Below are 15,284 nucleotides of genomic sequence, written 5' to 3'. Positions count from 1 at the left end.
AATGCGCTTTGATTTTTGACCTCATGACCTTGTGAAGATTGACCTTCTTTTCAAAATATCTTACTTTGCTCATGTTTTATGGAATTTAATATTGAATACTGTTCGTTATCTCTATATCCTTCTTTTTAACGAAAAGACATTATGCTTTCATATTATACCTGTGTATTACGTGTGTTAAGACCTTTCTAATTACACTATGATTTTTGATCTTGTGACATTTGACCCAATTTTCAAAAATATGTTGATTTTTTTCTTGTAACTTTCGGTTGAGAAGAGAATACGTTTCATATTTAATATGTGCATTTCCTGTGACAAAATATCTCCGAGCATGCTAGGACTTCTTGACCTTCACGATTGACCTACAAAAAATTTTAAAACGAAATCACCTTGGGAAATTGAACTTGAACGACTTTCTTTGATCACCCTGAAAAATTGCTCATGCAGTAAAAGAAGATCGATTAACTAAAAATGTACCAGGCATGGTATAAAAGTAGAGCGATGGACCTGTTTTCAAAAATTCCCCATGTAATTTTTGTTTAATTTGTATCTTTTTTTCCTTATATTACTTTTGTTTAAATTTTTTAAAATGTTAAAATACTATATTTTTGCGGCCGATTGTTGCTTTTAACTAGTGAGAAATAGGAATTGTTTTTCTTGTAGTAAGGATTGATTTTCATTGAAACAATTTTGGGAGCCCCCCAGGGCACATGCGTGCTTATACGAAGAAAATCAATATTTACAGCAGCAACCTGTCAACATAAAAATGATCATTAAATCAAAGAAACCAATTAAAAAAGTATATATAAGTGAGTATTATCTGTAATAATTATACTTTCAAGATACTCAGTGATTAACAATATTTCTATTTTGCATTCATTAACATAATATAATGCACTACATGTATTTCTTGTTTTAAAAATATTGATAAAAAACACCTAAAATAAAAAAAAAGACATAATGCATACATGTAGATCACCATATTGTGGACTTAATCAGTGAGTGGATCATTCAAAATAAAACGAAATGATATCTTCGATGTGTTCTTTGAGGAAAGTTTATCTAAATTTCACACTGTTTTTAAATTTTACACCTTTGGTGAAACTTCGGGGATCAGCTCTCTGGCTACTGAGATTGTTAAGGATTATCGTTTTGAATTTCTTAAATTGCAAAACTTTAATGTAACATAAATACTCGAACTGAATCGACTCAGTGACAAAAAGAGGAAATCTGATGTGTAAATTGTTTTGTTGACGATAAGAAAAATATTCAATATTTATTTTTGGTCGTTTAGAAGGCTTTAAATGTTTTTAATTTGGGTATGAAGAGGCAGTGATTTTTCCTTAATGTAGAAAGATAATCTACAAATAAATATGTTGTCTTTTTTTAAAAGAACTTCTGACGTTCCTTGCATGTTGTCTTGTATAACTTGAGGGTATGAAATTTAAGATGGAAGTGAAAACGCGTGTGAACATATAAAAGATCCAAGTTACATTCCTGTACTTTTCAAATATTGTTGGTCGGCATTCTTTATCCAGAAAATGGAAATTATTTAAAAAGTAAACAATGTAGATTGTTGCCTTTAGTTAGCACGATTTTAGCAATTTCGTGTGAGATTTGACGGGGTGGATTAGTCGAGTAAACAAAATGAAAAGCTTCCAAACGTGTACACTAAATGATAGTTCTGTGTGACTTACACGAACAATACGTCTCCCCAACACCTTGAGGTAAAAACAAAAATCTTATTAACATGGATCAACAATATTTACATAAAAGTTCATCTTCAAGACGCTGTGAAAAAAAAAAAGATATTTCATAGTCTGACTTGACAAAATACATTTATTTTGGGTCATAAATTTAAAGGGACCATACGTCCACGTCATAAAGTGTAACAGGTATCTGTAATTAGGTATTGCGACCTCATTTAAATGTTTTCCTCTGATTTTGAATAAAGCCGCGTTGTCGGTTTGAGAAATCCAGACGGTCGTTTAACAATCGGGGGTCCTCAAAATTCTCCACAGTTTGTCTACAGTGTATATCGTACTTTTTCCTGTTCTATTTAATTTCATGTATAAACTGTGTATGAATATATTTGAACAGTTCTGGGGCAAAGGATACATGTAGATCGTTCACAGCTCACAGTTGCCGCACAGCACAAATCGGAGATTATTAAATAGCAAGGGCACATTCATACACTTACCGAAATTTTTTTACCTATTTTCTTTTTTTGATCTTTTTTTCGGATGAGTTGAGGCATCGCACACCAAGAGGACTGACAGAAGAAGGAAAAAAGTAAAACCTAGGTACCTGTCTTTCAAAAAACTAAAAATTTTGTGGCATAAGCATTTCTTCTAATTAACTTTTTCTGTTAATTCTGGATTTTTACGTGAAAGGAAACAGGGATCGTAGGAAATTTAAGTGCGCTGATGGTACAGTCAGTCTGTGTGTGTATACTCAATGCACCGATGCACTCGGTCTAAACAGAATCGTGTAGCGACTTTCCGGTCAGCGGCTCTGACACATCGGAAAAGAGGGCCCCGAATTATTACACCAAATTCTCTAAGGAACTACTTGAAATATTCTCAAACTGGATTTTATATTTTTATCAATTAGAGCTACTTTTTATTCGCTCTACGGCTGTGCTTCGCTCGCTAATAGGCTGCATGTTGGTGTTACCGCGTCGTAAGCTGGGTTAATTTTCGTACCTTCGACCTATAACTCTCATCAAAACTTGTGGAAAAAAAAGCTGATTTATGAAAAACGTGCTTTATATGAGTTATCCTATTAAACACACGATAAGATTCTCAGAGGGCTAATTCGTTTGCAAGGATGAAGGTGTATTAAAGGAGATTCGAGTAGAACTTTTGATACTTTAACAGTGTTTAATATTACTCGTTTTACGCTATACGCACTCCACTATAAAAATGGATCAGTGTTTGTGAATGAATTTTTTGGAATATATAGGAGATGTATCATTCCAGTTTATAGTGGCACGCGTGAGGATTTTTAGCTGGAATTCTTTGAGTGTGACCACCAGGGAATATTATCAGAATGCACCTTGCGCTGTGGCTATCGCTCGTTATCTTCTGCAGCTGGGATTCGGTTGCCAGTGGTCCCAGGTCAAAAAGACGAGGTAAGACTGACATGGAAGGGGGGTCAGGTTGTTTAATCTCGGCACGGGATAATATATACAGATTCAATAAGTTCGTCACCCTTTTAAGTGCTCTGTATATACTCAGCTTTCTTTCATCTTGTGTGTATAAAGGTCTGAGCTTGCGTACACAATCTGCAAGTTTCGATCCATACTGTGCAAATATAGACAGATTTATATACATTACTGGACCATAACCAACATTTATCTGACCTTGGCAAATATATAATATATATTATGTTCATGTCCCTCTTGCAGGTTCATATATAGGGGGGGGGCGCCAAAATATATATTATGCCCCCAGTGGGTCCAGGGCAAAGCCCTGGTGGGGGCCCAGGGGGCCAAGCCCCCGGAAGCTCCTGGATTCTAGAGATTTTGAAGGGTTAAAATGAGGTCTACCAAAGCCCTGGTGGGGGCCCAGGGGGCGAAGCCAAACAGATTTTGAAGGGTAAAAATGAGTTTACCAAGTAGACATATTTGATTTACGCTAACTTTGACAATTTTATAAAATGTGAGGTTTAGTAATAATTTTACTTCTCCACAGTTTTCCCCTGACCAAACAGATTTTTTTTCAGTATAGCATGTATAAAATGTGAAAGATGTTAAACCGAACCGCATCAAAATTCCATTTGGTCACGGCAGGGATTTTTGAATATTTATCCCCAGATAATCCTGGATCTAAGGAGATCTGTGTAAAGAAATACCTTTTTTCTAAATATGAATAATGAATACGAGAGTCCCTGTGTCAATAGGCCTTATCATTTGATCAAAAGTTCCCGGGAAATTCACAGATTGTCAGCGTCCTTGAGATTATAAATTCTAAGGAGTTTTAAAACCCATGCCTGTGTGAAATTTTTTTTTTCGCTACAAAAAGACTGAGTGCCTGTCATTTTTGCTGAGGTGTGAACACAATAAGAACACATTCTGTTGTGTATCTTTACTGCTTATATGAATGATACGTCTAAAGGATGCCTAGTTAAGTTGTAAATCTTGGACTTATTATCGTCTGCCACCAACTGTCGTCTGCCGTGATAATGTCCAGTGATCGTCTGCAGCAGATACCGCGCGCTGCAGACCCGTCTTGTTGTCGTTTTGGTCCATTTATTACCCGCCTTTTGCAGCCTCTTTATGTTCTCCTTTTATCACCTGTGAGATTCGTTCCAACTCTTCACCTGAAATCTTTGGGTCAGCCATTTTATCTTCTCTCCCTCACCTGGCTCAATTCATCACACACCGTGTCTTTTCAGGTCGAAAGCAATAGCATTATTTTTTTAGGGGGAGAGGAAACACATGTTAAATTTCAACATCTTAGGCAAGGGAAATTATACTTGGACCACCAATCGAACACATACATACAAAAAAAAGACGTGTCAGAGGGCAATATAGGTTATCCAAGACATTCATGGTATGGTAGAGGCATTTACGCCGGTTATCATTGTAGATGAATAATTGCCTTTTTATCGTATTTGAATGGGATAAAAAATTGCAAATAGATATTCTTTTGATAACAAAGGTACATACTAAACGTCTGGTCGTAATTTGTCTCTGATATAAATGGACGGGAATTGACCGCTGCTATCGTTAACAAGATGGAATGCTATATATATATATTTCCTGTGGGATTTGAACGTAAACAAAACCTTGATTACTTAGTATCTGGTAAATAATATGGATAGTAGGTATAAGTTCTTCTAAATGAATGGCCAAAGACGAGGCAGGTGTGGGTCTTAATGTAAAATGTAGCCAGCTTTTGTACAAAATCTGATTGTTAAAAATCAGAGTTTTCGAAAGCTTTGCTGCCACGAGGATGGATCCCAAAAGTTGTTTTCATTTATGTCTGAAAAAAATTTCTATATCTGCATCTATAATAATATATTTATTTTGTTGAGTGCTCAAACCCATTCCATTGATAATGGGAAAGAGGAGTATCAACGTTTAGGATTGTGACAAAACAATATTGAAAACAGCAGGCGGCCTCAAAACACTAGAGTCCATTACATCGAACACACCCAAGTACAATACGTACATCTGCATTCAGATGTCACAGAAACTGTGAATGGGTCGGCCAGATCGCTCGCTCTGTCACCTGTCAGCCTTCGGATCATAACTCTATTAAGAGATAGGATTATCGCGATAATCTTTGTCTTGGTAATTAAAAACGCAGTTGACGTTTTAAGAAAATCTCAATGTTTTAAAGTAACACGAATACATAGATTTACTGATTTTCTATCATATTTGCTTTTGATGCATAATTTTGAGTAGAGGCCCGATGTGATATCTTGAGGACCATGGTAACGTTACTATGACAACACGTTCTTTATGATGATGGTATGAAAAACCAGTGGCGTAGCATCGTTTTTGAAAGTGGGGGGGCCAGGCAGAGAAATTTTTTTTTACTTACCTGAAAAATTTTAAAAGCAAAAAAAAAAAAAAAAAAAAAAGGGAAAAGTTGCCCAAAGTCGAAAATCCTATTTCGTCGGGGGGGGGGGGGGGGGGGGAACTTTTTTTCTTTTTTTCAGTGTCAACTACTCAAATACTTTAAATACCAATTCTTATACTACATTTTCGGTACATTTCTAAAAGTGGGGGGTCTGGGTTAAATGACTCTTAACTTACTTTGTGAATGAATGGGGCATTTGCCTGATTAAAGAAACTTCGCAGGTCACTGGTGCTACAATATTCTCTGTGGTACACAGAAGATTGTAATTCCGTGTCCTGCCGGGGAACAATTTCTTGTTGCGAAATCTAGAAGACACACATGTTGATGGTAAAATATGTAAATTTTATGCGGGATGGGAGATAATATATCGTGGTGGCAGGATTAGAAACCTATGTATCTTAGAAGCCGACTTGCTGCACAATTATGTGCCATGAGGTTGAAGAAAAAGACTTTAATTCCCATTTTTGAATTTAAAAAATGAATGGGTTGTTGTTTAATGCCCAATTAATGCCAAAAAAACGGTGGGAATGAAACTAGATCATATTTTATGTACATTTTTGACTGATAAAATAAGAATTACTTTCAAGATTTTTTTCCATCAATATTTCGTATGCCTAAAAGTCCTGTTTTTGGAAAAGATTATATCGCCAATCGACTTCACGAGATTAGTCTTACTTTAGCAACAATTTTTTATCAAATTCCATAAAAAGTGATCAATTATGTACAGTGTATCGTAAAACTGGCCCAAAAATATCGGCAAAAAACGAAGCAAAGTTATATTTTATCGTTTGCCCGATTGACAATTTGTATTAGAAAAGCTGAAAGAAACCCCATTATTATTTTACCCTTTAAAGATGATATCTCCCATATAAATGGGGTATTATGAATTTCAATCTGTTGATTTTATCTCGAGGGTAGAATTTATTGTGCTGAAATCGGAAGTAAAGAAAGACCATTAAATGCTTCATTCATAAAACGAGAACAAGTATCAAATTTCGCCTACCCGAACTTATATTTTATGAATCACTGAAAACAGAATAGGTTGTGGTTTGTAAAATGAACAGGGTGCAATCACCTGCGGGTATCATACAGGCTGTTTTATTCTGTAAATTTTGTGGTATAGCCAACTAGGTGCGCGCTAAAAAGTGTAAATCCATTAACGATACAACTCAATCACGCCTTAAAATGTTAAAGTGGCGTTCAATGCGTTTCTTTATTTTTGAAAAGAACTTAGTGAAGTGGGAATACAAATGCGATTAAAAAAATGAATAATCCGCCTCAAAAGTTGCAAGATTTAGTTTTAGGTCAAAATATTGTCGAAAATTCATACTGTAATTTTGGTGCACAAAGAGAATCATGAGTCAAGATGATTTAACATGAATTTATGATTAAAATGATATTCTCTTGCTATGTAACAATATATATAGCAGAGAAATGTAAAATACGTACGTATTCTATAGCTGTCAGTATTCACATTTCTTGTGACTCGTGTCATATTTCTGTGAAAAGCCTGAAAGGGTACACAAAATGTCTCGAGAATGTTATGTTAATGAAATCGGAGCAGGGTTTTAAGACCCAACATTTTTTCGGTCATTTAAGCAATAAGAATACAGATTTGCTCAGTATTTGTATATGTGTTACTTGGAAGTAGACACAAGGATCTCTGAACATAGCAGCAGCATATAAATAAATATATGTAGTATCTGATATATTGCACTTTTTTGTATAATGTGTACATAAATGATGCAGCAAAATTTTACGTGTGACATTATTTAGATTACATGTAACATGAACTAATTCGAGCCTACAACGAGTGCAGCTGCTTATAATTCAGAACAGTAAGAAGAAGTACATGTACAAAATAAAGAAGGTTGTATTATTTAACATTGTAGTTTTTCTCTACATATTTAAATATCATCCTTTCCCCCCAAGTTTTAATCTGTTAATTTCCAGCCCCATGATTTTACAATTTCTCCGCAAAGGCGGGTAGCACCAATATTCAAATTGTGTTTGAAGGAGGGGGTGGTGTAAGGAAAATATGCTTGTAATTGTGAACGAAATAAATGTTTTAAAAATATTCAGTAAAATAAATGTTTGGTTAATTTGGGATTAAACAGTTTATGTGATAGCTTAAGGTGTAATAAAACCGCGTGGTCACTACCGAGGGATTATATCACGCAATGAGTGTCGTCACTTTGGTATTCTATCGTCTGCTTGGCCCGGGGTACCCCATTTCCTCGCGTGTCGCCCAGACTCTATTCTGAACCTAACAAAGGGTCCTCCCCGGGTTCACTACATGCTATTAAAGCCAGTGATATAAGAAGATAGAGATATAGTGATTTGATTGAAGTGATGACATTTACGTCTTCAGAATTTTCACAATTAAGAGAAGTATCTCTTACTGCGAGATCTTTACATCAAAGGAGACTAAACAAACCGATAATGGAGATAATGCCCCTGTATTGTGATAGAAACAAAATAGTTATATATACATGTACATTGTAAATCGTATTTGTAAGACGGGCATTTAATTTTTTCAAATTTATAAATCTAAAATAAAAAATTAAATGAAAATTCAGCGATATTTATTTAGTATATTAGTCGAGCTAGCATAGCATACAGTAGAGAAGGATTTTAATGTGAATTTCGTATAAAGTAAAAATACTGGTACATATGTTTATAGGATTTATACCCTTTTCACTTTCATAAAAGCTAATCAAGGGAGGCGGGGGTGGGGGTTAAAAAAAATAAAAGACACGTTGTTCGGTAGTAGCAGAACAAAGCCCAGCCTTGTATAAAGAGAATTGTTCCGTTTTCACATTTTGCAGTCGGAATACTTGAATGTAAATATTTTTGATTCTTGTGGCATGTTGAGTGTTTAAGTAGTAGTCGTGTTGTATATAGACAAGTGTTTTGTTAACGTTCAGAATGTACAATTGTCTTTAAAGAAATAATTATCCCATACGTATGTAAATGTTTCTTTTGAGTAAACATTTGTTTGCCATATCTTATTTCGCACTGGGGATTGAGTTTTTGCATGTAGAATGATTTTTTGTTTTGTTTTAAAAAATATTTTTATTCATTAAACTTTGAAGGCATGTCTTTATACATATATATAAAGATCGATAGATCATTGAATGAACATTTCTATACGCGTATATTCTATATTCGGTAACATATGTCAGAATACATGCTTAAGAAATGGACAGTGTATACATGTATAGTACATGTACTTTATGCACGAGTATAAAACGTTTAAATGTCGGATATATATTATGCGATTATGTTCAGTTCTAATGATGTTTTATGTGAAGTTACATAATATAAATATTATCACACAAAAGATAATGTGCACATTTTGCAATAAGGCATGATGTAAATTTGATTTGACCCGAGTGTAAAGACAAAAAGAAGTTTTCTTATCCAGTAATCAGTGTCAGTAATATAAGCACGCGAGCACCTGCTCTTCATTACTGTTGTCTCTGGTTGTGAAATTCCCTTCAAATTAAGATAAGATATAGAAAGATTCAGAAGCTTTGACTACTGAAAGAAACAGTAGAAAGTTCACTGAGATACAAGATTTTTTTTATTATATCGACAAATCATTTATAAAAGCGCACCGACCTGACCCGCTTACACTGTTACGGGGGGGGGGGGATTTACACAATCTCCCCTTTCTTCTTCCTCAGTCCTTTACAATTGTTTTCATTCCTTTAACCTCCTTTTTTGCAGCGCACATCCTTCTCCCAATTTTATCTCTAACGCCCTAATTAATAGAGATACAGTTGCTCATGGTTCCTAAACCATACCTGTACCATATAATTATGTTATCTCGCGCAATATATACAATAATAAAACGTCCTTTTTTGGACTTAAAGAAAAAAATATCTTAAAAAGGTGGGCACATTGGGAATATTTAGTCAATTTTCAACATAGGGTACCTGCGTTATTTCCAAAATGTTCATAGACAATCGACTATTCGCTAGCACAAATCACTTTTTTTATTTACATAGGGAAAATAAATGGGAAGCAATGAATTCATTTACTTATTCTTGGTCCAGTATTATGCCAAGAATATTTTAATCTATTACAAATTGTGTAATTAACTGTAAATAATCATTTTTCCTATCTTATTTCTAAATGCAGATCACTCTAATTCCATAAACTAACCTACCAAAAATAGAACTCTTTAGTGTGCAGTGTTTATGGCTTCCTTAAATAAATTGAATCGGGATCGGAATGATAAATATCAAAACATTTTCCCGCTGCTGAAAAAGAAGTTGCCGAAAAGGAGGTGGTACCGTGGTAATGGTATACCGTATAGGCCTAGCTGTCATAAAGAAAAGTGTTTACTTTCATTTATTGTATACCTACGTTTATAAAGATGTTAGCTCAGTTGAGCCAAAGGCTCAAGTGAGCTTTTCTTCAGGTTGGGACCAATCGCCCAAATGGGATATAATAGTCCGTTTGGGATATAATATCATACAAATGGGCTATAAAATTACAGTGCAAAAATTGAAATTTTGTATTTTGGCAATAAATATCATAAATCCGCATCAAAACACTTAAAAAGGAATAACTTTTGGTTGACAAGTTTTCCTGTATGCCCATTGTTTAGATGTCCCTCGGAAGTTCCTTTACTTCTTGGGGATCAATCTTACAAACTGTAGGGTTGCAATAAAACTTGCTTACCAAAAGTTATTCCTTTTTAAGTGTTTTGATGCGGATTTATGATATTTATTGCCAAAATAAAAAAATTCAATTTTTGCACTGTAATTTTATAGCCCATTTTCTTTATATCCCATTTGACACTGTTCTTTGACAATCGAATGGTGTACAGATTCCCTCAATTCATGTCGTCTGTAGTGTAGGTAGCTAGCATGGTTGGATAAACTTTTCACAATTTGAATATACTATCACTAAGTGGTTCCATAGAGGCACTAAGGCTCATCACAATCTATACTTCTACTTTTGGACCACCTTACACTATAAATTACACATAGGATTAGGAGGAATATAAAAGAATTTTCAATATTACTTAGACCATTTTATTGTTTTACCAGAACCAAAGTGAAGCTTCATTTTTGAAACCATGCAGATACTCATTCTATGCAATGTACTTATTTTTTTTCTCGAAATTCTCAGGCATGATAAATTGATAACAACTTGAATTTGAACTTAAATCATCAAAAGTCTTAATGAAAAAAGTTTAAATACAAGTACAGTGCCTATACTCTGTCTATATGAGAGGTTGAAGTATTAACTACAGTAAAACATGCTTGTAAGGAAATTCCAGGGACAGATGATTTTGCCTTCTTATAAAGGTAATTGATAATATCCATTTGCTTCACAATATGTTGAAAAGCCAGGGGAATGAAAATAACGTCAATACACTATTTAAGCCTCAATTCATTTTAAGCATATTTGCTATAAGCATGTTGTGCTGTATAAAAAACATTCAAAACATAGGTGAATATGCTCTAAATCATATATAATTTGTGAGGGCTCTTTTCCCATGCAGTTTTTAAAAAAAAATAAGACCCTGCTATTGTCCAAGGATAAAAAATCTCATAAGTCAAACTAATGTTCAGAAGAAACTTGAAATGGGCATATGCATGGGATCAGGCTTGACAGTTCAAAGGATACATTTAGAGGCATTATCATACTTAGCTATCACTTAAAACATTCTACAGTTCCCAGATGGCTAAAATGCTTGATAAGTGATTAATTGTTGGTTAGAAATTATGGAAGAACCCCAAAAGAATTTTTGCCATTCAAATTTTTATAATGGTGATATATGTAAAGCAGAACATTTCAACTGACATTTAATTTTCACAAAGAGTGTATTGCATTTATTTAAGACCAAGAGATGGGATAAATTTAGGGGATGGGTGATGTTAACAGGCAGTGGATAACAAGCCTCTAGGAATAGCTAGGTCATACATCAGTTATTCTTCAATATGCAAAGATCCACCCAAGATTTTTTTGGTTGGTTAATAAGCTTTTATGCCATACCCTCACTTCACGTTAAGTACTTTAGAATCTTCTTAAGAACAGATCCCATGTTGTGATCAAAGCTCTTGTTAATCAGTGATATGTATACCATATCTTACTAGTAAAATCTTTAAATACATTTGAATTATAATCTCCTAGGTATGCTGGTGGTCTTTTAATGTAGGCCAAGCGGATATGTGTATCAGAGATGTTGTACACATTGTGTCTCTGGCCTACAGTCAGTGAATAGGGTTTCTTTTCATTTGTCTTCCCTTATCATAAATCTTTTACTGTAATTTTTAGACAGTATGAGATAATTTAGTGAAGAGATTAAATTTGCAGTCTCCGAATCTTTAATCTTAGCTGTTATGTAAGGACAATATGAGGTGTTTATGGTATTCCTGTAAATTAAATGCACCAAATGCAGTTTCTAGCTATAGTATTGTCAAAGTTAAGATTTGTTACAGTCTTTCTGTTGGTGTAATATTTCACAAATATGGACCTGTTGTTTTCTTTCCAAATAAAGTAATTATAATTGAAATTCTCGTGATCCTATCTGTTACACACTTTTGAGTAAGGAATTGGACTGCAGGAGTGTCATTCCTTCTGAGGTGCTAACAACAATCTTCATGCCGGAATATAATTTGTGTACCCTAAATATTGTGAAACTGTTTCTGCTCCGTTTCAACCCCAGCCCCCTTTCAGAATTGAAAGGACACTTAATATCAAATAATGGAATATCTATGAACTCATCTGTATTGCACACAAAAGAAATGCACACACAAAACATTTTTTTTTTAAATTAAAGTAAAGTGTATCTTTTAGGCTATTTCCAGATTGAAAACTTATTAAACCTGATTAATAACAAATATATTGAAAGACTTTACAACAACTGTGTTGCATATTTGTCACATTTCTTACTTTTCTTTTTTCAGAGGTAGATTTAGTGGCATCATTATATGACAAAGCAGCAAAATCTCCAGGAATAGAGAAAGTGGACCCTAAAGGCTATAGGATAACATCCAAGTGGAATCCAAGGACTTTACCCCATTTTAAGTTTAAAAAATTTTGGAAAAAATATCGTGGAAAATTAACATTTTATTTCTCTGGACAAATTATACCACAGACTAGACCTATTCCAATATTTTCAATTTATCATAGACGGAAACTGCTGCCGTATTTTGAAGCGTTAATAGATTTTCAAAAAGGAAAAGTTATATTTCGATATCAGGGAGTCACTTCATTTCAGCGGAGTTTTGTTTCATTTGATTCTTCATTAAAATCCATATCAGGAGCAATAATTCAGATTAAAAATAATGTTGTGACTATACAACTAGATTGTCATCCGTCCAAATCCGTAAAGTTACGACAGAAAATAGCACCTATCCCAAGATCCTCAAAGATTGGTCTTCAGGATTTCAAAAGTAAAGAGAAAATTATAGTAAGTACGAGTAGTCGAGTACATGTAAATAATTATTCAAATGCATTTGAGGATTTACCTGAATAAAATATATGTAATCATCAAATTGCTATACATGTAATTTACTAATTATCAAAAGACTTATAAATTAAGTTCCACTTGTTCTAGGATATATCAGAAGAGAAAAATGTTAAAAATCTGACAGCAGGATAGATAGGTGATTTGTTATATATGGGTCATAGATTAAAGATTTTAGGATCATTCCTATTGAAGATTTTTGATTTAATAACAACATGATCAATACACACAGTCTTTGTCTGGGGGCCTCCACTTCAAACCTCTCTCAGCCAAATGTCAGACCCCAGCTCAGGCTATTTAATGATCAGATGATAGTAAGTCTTATCTCTGATTACTCAGATCAACAGCTCAATGTTTGTTTAAAATTTGGAGATTGGGTCCGGTCTGACATGAAGGGTCACTTTGATGTCCTGACTATAGGTTACTGTGAACTTTAACTGAGGGTCTGTCCGAGGGTTAAAAGGAATCTTCTGTGGACTTGATATTGATATCACGTTGTTGCTTTAATTTTCACACTTAAGTTAAATCTTGTTTTCCCAAACATAGACACTTTCTTATCATAACACTACAAAATAACTTATTTTATAAAAGAAATTCTTTTGGGTCACCATTGCTTCATTACCCACAATTGTTCTTTAATTAGTACACTTCAGTATTAAATTCCTTTTTAATTTATAAAATTTGAATCTTGTGTTTGTGTAAATATAGATATGTAAATATAAAAGCTGAAGCTAGATTTTCATAAGAGAATTGCTACCTCCAAGCATACAAGTTGTAAAAGTACTTCTTCTTCAAAATTGTTAGCAAATAAACTTTAATTTTTATTTGAACAGCGTAATGGAACAGAGGATTGTAATACCAGAGTGCAGAACTCTTAATATTTCATGCATCACTGTAATAATCAAACTACATCTTTTATGAAAAGTTGTAAATCATTCATTTTCATACAAGAGGTGCTAAATGGCTCAGAATTTTTAAAATTAATAACCAGTGCACCCCAGATCTTAATTATAGATTCTCCAAAACTTTTTTGGATTAAAAGTTTTAGGTCTATAAAGGGCAATATAGTGCTCAGGTGTGAAAGTTTGGGTTATGAACCAAAGTTTAATTTGCACCCCCATGAATGACATTATATATAAGACAGAGTCGCAATACCCCAGAAAAATGTTAGGTGTGCATTATTTTTTATCAATAGCCTGTGATGGCTTCTCTTTTTCGACTGTAAAAATTCTATACTCCAATTTTAATTGTAACTTAATATCTCGAGTGAGATAATGAGATAGCGAGATAACAATCTGGATAACAATCTAGAGTGAAATTCCCGAATCTGAAGAATAAAGTCAGAGAAATAGATCAAAGCTACAGAGAACTATAGGTGTTTATGATGTAGGTAGATCTGATGTCGTAGACTTGTTTTATGAAGTAGAAATTATAACCTTGATTACCATTAAAATGATTTAGGGTAGCATTGTGACCAGATTCACACTTAGAGTTTAATTTCTACGAGTCATTACATGCAGGTGTCAGAGGTTCTTTTCTTTCAAACTTTAATGAGAAACCTTTGAAATTATAATTTTTTTCCCCCGAGAGAGAGTGCAGGGTTGATTGTAAGGCTTTGCAGATGTATTTTTAAAGACATCCATCTTTTTCTTACCCTTTGTAGCCGTATGTGCCTTCATCTGGTTTAAAATTTTATGTTTCGGAAATAATTTTAAAATGATACCCTTTGGAATGCCAAAAAAAACCTTTTAAAAAGGAAAATTCTAAATTCATGACCTTGCATATGTTTGCTGTATACAATGTAAAACTAGGGCAGTGTGTCTTTGAAGTTGAACAATTTAAAAGTAGCATAAAGTACGCACTACTGCAAGAAGAAAAATTAACTTCGTCTCATCACGCAGGTACATTATCCCAATAAGTCCCCAATACCATTGATTACTAGCATACATCTAGAAAGTGGAGTACATAAAAAGTATTATCCCAATAAGTCCCCAATACCATTGATTACTAGCATACATCTAGAAAGTGGAGTACATAAAAAGTGGAAATAAAATTTGGTAATCTCATACAAAATTCCCTAATCAACCAACATAATCTTTATGAGCAATAATGATGTTGTATTCTCGGAGGCAATTGTGTGGTATTTTTAGTGACAGGTGCTTCCTTGGAAATCCCAGAGATTCCCCCTTTGGGGAGGGCCTGTT

General features: G+C 33.9%; 1 protein-coding gene across 2 annotated transcripts in view; it reads left to right on the top strand.

Annotated features, from left to right (window-relative positions):
• The first annotated feature begins 2,353 nt into the window (after positions 1 to 2,353).
• LOC134267290 (uncharacterized) overlaps positions 2,354 to 15,284 on the top strand; it is a 78,037-nt gene continuing 65,106 nt past the window's right edge. The window contains exons 1-2 of one of the 2 annotated variants that reach the window (XM_062749512.1): positions 2,354 to 3,130; positions 12,518 to 13,023. In XM_062749512.1, coding sequence (XP_062605496.1) covers positions 3,049 to 3,130; positions 12,518 to 13,023 — 588 coding nt within the window. In that variant the 5' untranslated portion in view covers positions 2,354 to 3,048. Of the gene's footprint in view, positions 3,131 to 10,772; positions 10,913 to 12,517; positions 13,024 to 15,284 lie in introns of those variants that run through there. The other variant, XM_062749513.1, reaches the window with a different exon arrangement.

Source organism: Saccostrea cucullata, unplaced genomic scaffold (genome assembly GCF_032062105.1).
Source record: "Saccostrea cucullata isolate Sc308-1 unplaced genomic scaffold, CSIRO_AGI_Scuc_v1 ctg742, whole genome shotgun sequence".
Lineage (NCBI taxonomy): Eukaryota > Metazoa > Mollusca > Bivalvia > Ostreida > Ostreidae > Saccostrea > Saccostrea cuccullata.
The sequence above is the reverse complement of the archived record's forward strand: the minus strand, read 5'-3'. Positions and strand labels throughout refer to the sequence as shown.